Raw genomic sequence first — 11,714 nt, forward strand, 5'->3', positions numbered from 1 at the left:
ATATTTATAATACCATTGTCCTCAAGGTAAGGACCACCTCTCAGTATAAATGCTCAACAGATGTGGTGTTGAAGCATGGCACTACTCTTAGGCATTTTTCATTTGTTTGTTTTTTTGAGACTGAGTCTCGCTCTCTATCGCCCAGGCTGGAGTGCGGTAGCACGATCTCAGCTCACTGCAACCTCCACCTCCCAGGTTCAAGTGATTCTCCTGCCTCAGCCTCCTGAGTAGCTGGGATTACAGGCGCCCACCACCATGCCTGGCAATTTTTGTATTTTTAGTAGAGATGGGGTTTCACCATGTTGGCCAGGCTGGTCTCGAACTCTTGACCTCAAGTGATCTGCCCGCCTTGGCCTCCCAAAGTGCTGGGATTACAGGTGTGAGCCACCATGCCCGGCCATCTTAAACATTTTAAAAAACAAAGTGAATATGCCAGGCATCTGACCTAGACCATAGTTCTGAGCCAGATCTGAATGTGAAGAACAAAATCTGATGCCTCTGGTATTTCAGAGTAATGCCCAGTTTCAATTGGTGCAATGATGCCCTTTCCTTGGCCTCTATTCAGTTATAGCCTGGCTGCCAGGGACTAATAAAATGAGCGTTTTTCAGCCAGGCATAAAGCAAGTAAATAGAAACTTCAGTCTGGGAATAATTTTGTCTTTCCCAAATCCTAGAGAAGTGTTCTCTCTTTTCTTTTTCTTTTGTTTGTTTGTTTGTTTTTTATTGTCCCCTTCTAACAGTAAAAAGTTTCTGATCAAATGTTCCCAATATATGGATAATTATTGATTTATAAATTGTATACATGTATTACCATACTAATGTATCTGTGCTTTTATAAAATCCATCAAAATGGAAACTTAAAAAGTTATATAAAAATTAATATAAATAGAAGTTCTCATATTTTCTTCTCTTGCCCTAATAAATGTCTTATAAGTAGCCCACTGGCTGAAAGGACTCACACGCTGCTAGGTGTGGTAACAGCAAGGCTCTCCAATGTCAGGTCACCAAACACATTTGGCCCCAACTCACCCAATGGCCCACTCTCTTCCATTAATGCTGTCCAAAGCAACTGGCTTTACTTTGAAGAAAAATGATAATTCAGTGATTGAATGATGATTTAAAAGGTTTTATTTGCAGTGGAACAAGCTAAATGCTGTATTCATTCCAAATGAAAAGAACTAGACTGCTGATTGTACTGTAGGATAAGGAGGAAGGCAGTAAAGCTGCAGTATATCCTTGAAGCGTGTCAAAGTGGTATGGTAAGGAAAAGGAGAGTTTTATCTCGCAAAGCCATAAACACTAAACAACTTAATTTTCCATTCCAGAAAATCAGCAGTCATCAAGACAGCACTTGGTGAAACATTTAAGATTTGTGATAATAACAAGTACTGCAGTGGCACGCCGTGTGGTTCTCCACTTTGAAACCCCCCATTACTGTGACCTAAAGGGGAAGGAAAAAAAACATATTATAGATTAGATGATAGATAGATAGATAGATAGAGACAAAATTGAAGAATATTACATAAAATTGTCTGCATTCTGCTGAAATAAGTAGATGCATACTACATTTGCACAGTCTCCTTTTTAGGAAATATTTTTAGCACAAGTAAGCTGTACTTTCTCCCAACCTGCCCCTTGTCACCTCTACCCCTATTCTCCTCATTCTGAATAAATCCAGTCTATACCCACAAGACAATTGACTCTTTTAATTAATGGGTAGAAATGTATTCCCCACCTGTACAAATGCTCGACGGAGGCTGGGTCATTAGACACCTTTGGCATTAAATTCCATGGGTGGGCTCTATGAACATTTCTCTGATTGGGCTGTTAGAAAGCTTCTGGGGATCTTGAGGTTCTTACCCTGTTATATGATTTAGCTACACAGCAAGTGGACTCTGAGGTGACGTTCTTTACGACCAACATCGTCTTCTTGGACCTTAGTGGAGTGGGATATGCTCTAGAGAAGCAGCAGCCCATGCACTGAAGTATTGGGGCACCCGGCTGGGAGAAGAATGGGTTTTCCTGTAGCGTGCATTCTGGGCAATCTATCAGGGGAAAAAAAAGGCAGAGTAAAATATCCAAAAAAGACTCAAAAAGAATCTATGAGGCCAGCACAGTAGCTAACACCTGTAATCCTAGCACTTTGGGAGGCCTTAGTGGGTGGATTGCTTGAGCTCAGGAGTTTGAGAGCAGCCTGGGCAACATGGTGAAACCCTGTCTCTACAAAAAATACAACAACAACAAAAATTAGCCAGACGTGATGGTGCACACCTGTAGTCCCAGCTGCTTGAGGGTCTGGGGCAGAAGAATCGCTTGAAGCTGGGAGGTCGAGGCTACAGTGAGCCGAGATCATGCCACTGCACTCCAGCCTGGGTGACAAAGTGAGACCCTGACTCAAAAAAATAAGAAAAAATGTGGTGGCTCATGCCTGTAATCCGAGCACTTTGGGAGGCTGAGGCAGGTGGATCACCAGAGGTTAGGAATTTGAGACCAGCCTGGCCAACATGGTGAAACCCCATCTCTACTAAAAATACAAAAATTTCGCTGGGCATGGTGGCAGGTGCCTGTAATACCAGCTACTCAGAAGGCTGAGGCAGAAGAATCACTAGAACCCGGAAGGCGGAGGTTGCAGTAAGCTGAGATCACGCGATTGCACTCCAGCCTGGGTGATAGAACGAGACTCTGTCTCAAAAGAAAAGGCAAGGCAAGACAAGGCAAGGCAACAAAGAAAAGAAACTGTGAATGCTTCCTTATTATGGGATAGTGAATATTATTTTTCCATCAAAAATGAAAGGAAACTAAGTAAGTGCTTTTTGGTTATATGTTAATCTTCATCTATAATATCTATTTAATATTTATACTGATTAATGTTCATGGGAAATAAAACTTAAAAACAAACATTTTTTACAGATATGCATAGAAAATCTCAGTTGTAGTCTCTCTTCAAGCATGGATTCTCTATCCCAATGCTAACAGTATGCCTAGAGGAAACACAAAACTTGACAGATGAAAACATCATGTTCATCTGAAAAGAGAATTTTGCACAGAGGAAAAATATTTTTCCCTTTAGAATCTGCTATTGTTTTTCCCACAGTAACTCCAAATATTGACAGAGAGAAATATGTCAGAATTAAGAAAGCTTGGTGAGCGTAGAGAGCCTGATATTAGATCAGGCGCCTGCACTTGGGACCTGGATTAAAATATTACCACTTACATAGAGAAAAACCATAACCAATAGTAGCTCACAATTTCAAAGCAGAAGGAATTATATCAGCTACTATATGAGATTTTTCAGACAATACAGCAAAACAAATTTACTGTATAAAATGGTTTTGTTTTTCTCACTTGTTAACTGATGTGAAAATTCATCTACAAAGGCAATGTTAAAATCTCAAATCTGCCGGGAGAAATGTAAAAAATAACTGAGCTAACTGAATAAGGAGCATTTTCTTCTTGTAAGACTCAAGAATAAAAAGGAATCTATTTCCGATGAAAATGTATAGGCTGCTGCATAAATGGTTGTGTAAGATATCATTTTCACTGCACATTTTCTGAACCTAATTTAATTTTATGTTCACAATCTACAAGTGCCTAGATATGAATCCAGCAGCAAAGACTTATTACTTTTGAAAAGGTGGTAGAAATGTAATTAATGGAGTTATTGATGTACATCTAGAAATGTGTGTTGTCCTTATTACTTGAACCACAAATTTGGTCACGCACCCTGCACATCAGGAGAGGAATGAAGAACATGCAGAAACACCGACAATGTGACCAGAAAGATAACTGCATATTTTCTGTAGCAATCCATGGTGCTCCTGCAGACAGACATGGCAAAAACAAAAAACAAAAAAAAAAACAGTTAATCTAAAATTGGCTTACCAGTCATAACAACAACCAGTAGTTTCAACATTACTATTAATAATAGTCATCAGTGTCTTGACCTCCCTGCTTTTAGCTCCCAACATATACTAAAACCATGTAATTTTTTTAAAAAAAAGTTCTCCTTAGGAAAGAGATAGATAACTGAATCTTCCCATTTCTCACATTAACTGTAGAAATTGGTTTAATAATAATTACAAAAAATTCTCTTTTTAAATTTTTTTAAAATTTAAATTTTAAATTATCTGTCATCCTGTTAAGAAGCCTCAATGTCCTTATTTGTAAAACATGGAACTTAAACTAGATAATACCTAAGAAAATATATATAAACTTATATATGAGATATAAAATATACAATCATTTGATGGAGGATAAACACAAAGCATTCAACATTATCAGCCATTAAGGAAATGCAAATTAAAACTACAATGACATATTACATATCTATCAGAATGGCTAAAATAAAAAATAACACCAAATACTGGCATGGATGCAGAGAATCCAGATAACTCAGGCATTGCTGGTCTGGTGGGAATACAAAATGGTACAGCCACTCTGGGAAATACTTAGGCAGTTTCTGATAAAACTAAACATGTACTTACCATATGCCCCAACAGTTGCACTTTTGGGCATTTATCTCAGAGAAATGAAGACTATGTTCACACAAAACTTATATATAAATATTCATAGAAACTTTATTTAGAGTAGCCAAAAAATTGGAAACATTTCAAATGTCCATCAGCAGGTGAATGGTCATACAAATGATGGTATAGCCATACCATGGAATACTGTCCAGCAACAAAAAAATGAACACACTATTGATACACACAGCAGCTTGAATGGATCTCAAGAGAATTATGCTGAATGCAGGCTGAATACTATATGATTCCATTTATATAACACTGTGGAAATAACAAAATTATAGAGATAGAGAATAGATTAATGGTTTCAAAGAGTTAGCACTGGGAAAGAAGTGTATGAGGGTGAGTGTGGCTCTAAAGGGATAGCACAAGGGAGCCGTGGTGATGGGACAGCCGCATGTTGATAGGGATGTTAGTCACACTAATCTACACATGGGATAAAACTGCATAACAGAGCACTAGTATTATGTGTGTGTGTGTGTCTTAAATCTGAATAAGCTGTATAGGCGGCAGCAATGTCAGTTCTCTAGTATTCACCTTGTACTATAGTTATACAAGATAATTTTCAATGAGGGAACAAGCTGAAGGATATACAGGACTTCTCTGTACATTTTTTGCAACTTCCTCTAAATCTGCAATTATTCAAAATAAAAGTTTTTTTTAAAAAATTCAGAATGAAGTTTAAAGGAACATATGAGTCAAAACGTATGGTTATTTTTCATGTAGACTGACATAATAGGGCTGAGTTTCTGCTAGATGTTTATATTAACCCATAATACTTCTTAGGAATAATTTGTCAGACAGCAGAACTAAGTTTATAACACATGTTGAGTATATCTATTCTGAACATCTGAAATCTGAAATGGCCCATAATCTGAAACATTTTGAGCACCAACATGATTACACAAGTGGAAATTTCCACATATAAGTACTTAACAGAAACTTTGTTTATGCACAAAATATTTAAAATAGTATATAAAATTACCTTCAGGCTATGTGTATATGAAACAAATGCATTTTATGTTTAGACATGGGTCTCATCCCCAAGATATCTCACTATGTGTATGCAAATATTCCAATATCCAAAAAAAAATAAAATCTAAAACACATTTCATCCTCAGCATTTCAGATAAAGGATACTCAACCTGTATAGAAATTCAGATTGTGTAAGTATGAAGGCTAAAACAAACATATGTCATTATTTCTACCTAATATATATATTTATATGTAAGTAATTTTGAGTTCTATTTATCTTCACACATAATTAACACTGAATAAATATTGTTCTAAGTCAGTGGTTCTCAAAGTGTGATCTGGGAACCCCAAAGATTTTCAGTGGATCTGTGGGGTTAAAATGATTTTCATAGTAATACTAAAATGTTGTTTGTCTTTTTTTCCTCTTCATCCTCTTGGGTGTTCAGAGAAATTTTCTAGAGGCTACATGACATGTAATTTTACAACAGATTGAATGAAAAAGCACATGAGAATTTAGCTATGTTCTGTTAGGCCAGACGATGAAGAGTTTTGCAAAAGGGTAAAACAATGCCACTCATCACTAATTTTTTCTTGAAAATTGTCATTTTTAAAAAATAAATATATGTTATATGTGTTAACATATGATGGATTTTTCTAAATGAATAAATATTTTTAAACTTTAGCATAATCACTAAGCCATTAAATATTAATGGATATAAACTCATGAATAGAAGCTCTTTGGGCTCTTCAATAATTTTTTTTTTTTTTTTTTTTGAGATTGAGTCTCCCTCTATTGCCCAGGATGGAATGCAGTCATGCAGTCTTGGCTCACTGCAACCTCCACCTCCTGGGTTCAAGCAATTCTCCTGCCTCAGCCTCCCGAATAGCTGGGACTACAGGCACACGCCACCTCGCTTGGCTAATTTTTTTTTTTTTTTTTTTTTTTTTTGTATTTTTAGTAGAGATGGGGTTTCAGCATATTGGCCAGGCTGGTCTCAAACTCCTGACCTCGTGATCCACCTGCCTCGGCCTCCCAAAGTGCTGGGATTACAGGCGTGAGCCACCACGACCAGCCTGGGCTCTTCAATAATTTTTAAGAGTGTAAACAGGTTCTGAGATCAGTAAGTTTGAGAATACACAAAGCCATAAGGAAATGTTCAGAATTAAAACTAGTTTCCTTTTTAAACTAGTATCATTTTTGTGCCTTAATATTGCAGCTCATATATTATGAAAATTCAGCCATTATGCAGTGAACAACTATATCAGAATTAATTCAGAGAGAAACATTTATAATAAGATTGCAGAATGTGAAAGCATGAAGTCAATGCGCATTTTAGAATTGCCTTTATAATAAAGTGAAAAGAAGATTGAAAAAGTGAAACAAAAATCACTATTGCTGTAGCAGAAACTATTACCTTTCTTTGCCTTTATTTTGAAAAGAGATGACATTAACCAAGTAAAAACAGAATAGCCTTCAAATTCTAGGTGATTTTGAAAGCATTTTAATGAATATTTTTATCATCCTAATCACCCTCAGGTTTTTCTGTTTTAAAATTCAAAAGAAAATATTAAGAATCAGGGGGAGAAATTAAATTATGCTAGGATTTATGCTATTTTGCAAAAATATGCTCAATCTAAAGTCAGATTTACTAATCTCAGCTTATTTTGGTATTTCACATGAGTATTTTCCGAACTTCAAAGGCCCTGTACACACAACCTCAGACTAACCTGCAATACACACCAACATACCCTTATATCCCATCACCCACCACATCAAGATAATACGTGTCCAAGAAAACATGAGTTTTCTCAACTTGGCCTTCTTTCTCTCCCTTTTCAGTTCATCTACTTCAGAGTCTTTTAAGGAGCTGTTCAACAGCCAGATTCACTGCGAAGTTTTCACCCAACCCCAAAGACAAAATAAATATCTTTCTCCACTGCACTCACCTATCACTTGGCTTATAATTCTTAGATGATGCCCCACAGTCTAACCAGTTACGTACACGTCTATCTCTTCATCCACAAAGAAAGCGTCTTTCTTTTTATTTAAATTAGAAATGGGGTCTCGAGAGGTGGAAGCTGCAGTGAGCCAAGATTGCGCCACTGCACTCTACCCTGGGCAACAGAGAGACTCCGTCTCAAAAAAAAAAAAAAAAAAAAGAAAGAAAGAAAAGAAAAGAAGTGGGCATCTCACTATGTTGTCTAGGCATCTTACTTTAAAAGGATTTTTTTTTTTTGGTAATTAAAAACAGAGCAGAGGAGCTGCAAAGTGAAGCCCTTGTTCATTGCCCCTGTGTTTACTGCTATGGCAGATTGTACTTTCCAAAAATGGCCACAAAAATACCCCTCAGCCTACATTTATTTGCAGTGTGACCTTGTCACTCCCACATCAAACAGTGGTATGTCTATATTTGTATTTTTATCTTTGTACCCCATTTCATCTACATAGGCCCTTGACTGCTTAGATCAGGAATATAGCAGTAGTGACACTGGGCAAGTAGTAGGTATATCCCTTAACTGACCTGGCAGTTCCTGCTTCCCATCTCTTAGAAGCTGAGGTGGGAGGATCACTGGAGCCTGAGTGGATGAGGCTGCAGTGAACTGGGATCGAGCCACTGTACTCCAGCCTGGGAGACAGTGAGAAACCCTATCTTGAAAAAAAAAAAAAAAAAAGAGAGAGAGAGAGAAAGAAAGAAAAAGAAAAGAGGAGAGTAGAGGAGAGGGGAAGAGGGGAGAGGAGGGGGAAAGAAAGAAAGAGAGAGAGAAAAGAAAAGAGAGCAAGTTCAGGTATTTTAAACTTATCAAGCTATAAGGACTGTCTGCAGTGGGGAACAGCAGGGGAACAGGGAAAGGGGAAAAAGCATTAGCTTTCTTTCTTTCTTTTTTTTTTTTTTTTTTGAGACATGGTCTCAATCTGTGGATCAGACTGGAGTGTAGTGCCACAATCACGGCTCATTACAGTCTCAACTTCCCAAGCTCAGGTGATCCTCCCATCTTAGCCTCCCGGGTAACTGGGACAACAGGAGTGTGCCAGCAAGCCCGGCTAATTTGGGAGTGGTTTTTTGTGTTTGTTTTTTTTGTTTTGTTTTGTTTGTAGAGACAGGGTTTCTCTATGTTGCCCAGGCTGATCTTCAACTCCTGGGCTCAAGTGATATCCCCGGCTCTGCCTCCCAAAGTGCTAGAATTTCAGGCGTGAGCCCCCGTGCCCAGTCAGCATTGGCTTTCACATACATTCACTTGCTTTATTTTCTTTACACCTGTGTCATATATTAGAAAACTACACATTAGAGAATTTAAAAGATTTGCCAAAGTTGCTCAGAAAGTGATCTGATGCTAAGATGGTGTCCTTCCACTTGTACTACCCCTATAGCCTAGAAGTATACCATTAATCCATGTCCTCCTTTATAACTTGGAGTCACACATGGATCATGCTGTTTCAGTTATCTTGTCTAATTTGATTTCTAACATTGTTATTGATTCTACCCCTAAGTGCCCCACCTTAAACCACAGAGTGTTAAAGATGCTGGATCATTTCTACAATGTTATCTCTAAGCCTGGTGAACCAAGAAATTGCTAGACTACTTTGTGCAACATTACAATGGCACTGCTGTAACATTATATGCCAAATCCAGAATGTGCAAAGATCAGAAGTTGATAGCAAACTACTCTAGGATTCACAACCTGTAAAAATGAAGTTTGGTGCTATGAACCACGCTGTTCTCAAAAGAAATGTAAGTTCACTCCTGTAAATTTTCTCTTTGAGAAAGTAGATTACTTTGATGTGCTTTTAAGCAAGACGTACATTACCTTCTAAGTTAGCCATTTCTGTTACCCAGCTCTTACTTTGAGTTTTCATGTAAATTTGGGTCTCACATTAAAAAGAAATGTACACTGCAACTGAAAATCTGCTCTGGAACATAATTAATTGCTTTTCTAACATTTTTCTCACACACTACCCTTTTCAGCAGGAAATGGTAAGGAATATGACTCACTTAAAATTTCAATGACTCTTACTGCAAAAAAAATAATAAACTTAAGAAAACCAAAGTTGAAATTAACATGAAAAACCACGAACCTTTTATAAATGATGACCACTCTTGTCTTTTTTAAATAATTCAAGAATATAGAAATGTATTACATGCAATTTGGTTGACCAATATTATGAATAATTGAATTGGTATTAAGTCAAGTAATTATTTAAAAGATATTTTCAGAAACTTTAAAAGATTCCTTTTCTAAAGCAAAATATCTGACTTTTGACTGGGAAAAAGATTGAAGAGCTTAAGAAACAAAATATCTACAGAGATGAAAGGGAGCTTCTGCATTCCTAAGGGATCCATATAGTGTCAGCCCATAGTTCTTCACACGTGCCCATAGCCTATTCTTCAACGCTAATAAGGAGGGACAAAAAAAGGTCTTTTATTTTCTAGTGTCTATTTCCCAATCAGCCACCAATTAATGCTAATGCTAAGATAACCAAGGTTAGCTGCAAAAAAGTTTCCAGAAACTCATTGGAACTAATCAATTAGACTTGGGCAAGTGACTTATCATTGCAAATTCATGAATAATAGCTAGAGAAATACTACCAACTTTGATTTTTGTAGCATTTTATTAAAGAAGAAAAATGAAAACAATGACGTTCAAGAAATTCCATGCTACTATTCAAGTCTGCATGAGAACATCTATTCAAAAGATAATCAGAAGCTATAGTCATTCAGCTGAACAAGTGAACCACTTTATCATGGGCCAGCTTGAAGATATAGTTATACATCACTTAAAAATGGATAATAAAACAATATCATAATGTCTACTTGCCCTCTGTCTGGCTCCTGGAAGCCACTCAAAAGAATGTCTTTCCAATGACATACAATAATTCTTGAGGAAAATTTTTAGATCCTGACAGGCACTCAAGCATCTCAGCAGGAGACATTGGGTTTCTGGCTTCTGTTAGATAACATCTTACCCTATGATCACAGCCAAATTTTACAGACTTCCTTCTAATTCAATCATAAGTGCTGAAAAGAGAATGAGTAAAAGCCTGTCTCTGTTCTTATTAAGGTATACGCAGAGACTTTGGAATCTTCCTCGTATTCTCAAATATTTTACTCCTCAATTAAAATCCCCCAAAATTATTTCATTCATATTACCTTTCTCTGGGCTTTTTGCAGGATGTGTTCAGGGCGGTTGACTGTGGATCCGAAGAGGGATTTTAGCTTCGTCCTGTGAGTTCTCAGTAACTGCAGTTAATGAAGTCCTCACCTGCTTTTATACCGGCAGAGTGTTTCCACCTGCATCTAAGCCCTGGGATCAACAGGAAATTCCATCCAATGATGGAAGGGTACTTGGTGTAATTACCATGACGTCAATTTTTACCATGACGTCAATTTGATCTTATCTTGTTTCAACCCTTAGGTCATTTTTGTTTGGAGCCATTTTTAGGTGATGGTGACGACAAGGTCAGCCTATGAAAAGAGAGTACACTGTCACTTTGTACGTAATTTTATTGAGCCATACACATAACATCCTGAAAGCTGACACTTTCCTATAAACAAGAGACATTTAATTAGCTAAGTACCTGATATTTACCTAAACAAGAGCTATAGATTTCAGAAAATAGATATAGAGCATTTCCAGGCTTATACCACTATTTAATTAGGAAACAGAAAAATAAAACACACGCCTATTTAGACTTTTCTAAAATTAATTTGCATCTGAATTTAATAAAGATGCATGAGAAAGGTATGAGGCAATTCTAAGAAGGATTGAATGGTTCTCAATATACATGCCTGGTTTTTGGGTTTTTTTTTTTTTCTCATTTCACTTTTGTAAAGCTCAGTTTCTGCCTGAACAGAAAATATGTATGTCATGGCTTGCCAGGTGTGGGACACTTAGCTCCAAGGTTCCCAACCCAGTGTCACCCTAAAACCTGCACAGCTCTTCAGACTACTGTGGCTCCTTTTTTGCACACAGAGATTATGACCCTTCAAAAGTTCCTATCTTTATCTACTCTGCTCAGTGCCACTTCCGTAAGGAACTGGCTTAGATATAGACTACCAAGGACCTCTTCAACAAAGAGTTTAGAAGATCTATGTGATGCAAAAAGCAATTCTTGTTTAACATAAAGAAACTTGCCACAGAACGCAAAGTTGTTTTGTGATTTATTTTCTGTGATAAACAAATTTGTTTAGGCTCTTACACCTTTTCAGATTTCCGTTG

General features: G+C 37.1%; 1 protein-coding gene across 1 annotated transcript; it reads right to left on the reverse strand.

The window, feature by feature from the left end:
• Positions 1 to 1,105: 1,105 nt before the first annotated feature.
• CGA (glycoprotein hormones, alpha polypeptide) lies at positions 1,106 to 10,752 on the reverse strand. Its single transcript, XM_009451613.2, has 4 exons — positions 10,646 to 10,752; positions 3,724 to 3,818; positions 1,861 to 2,045; positions 1,106 to 1,441 (listed from the first exon to the last, which is right to left on the reverse strand). Exons 2-4 carry the CDS (start codon positions 3,809 to 3,811, stop codon positions 1,364 to 1,366), a joined length of 351 nt encoding a protein of 116 aa, XP_009449888.1. The 5' UTR covers positions 3,812 to 3,818; positions 10,646 to 10,752; the 3' UTR covers positions 1,106 to 1,363.
• Positions 10,753 to 11,714: the final 962 nt, after the last annotated feature.

This window comes from Pan troglodytes, chromosome 5, assembly GCF_028858775.2.
Source record: "Pan troglodytes isolate AG18354 chromosome 5, NHGRI_mPanTro3-v2.0_pri, whole genome shotgun sequence".
NCBI lineage: Eukaryota > Metazoa > Chordata > Mammalia > Primates > Hominidae > Pan > Pan troglodytes.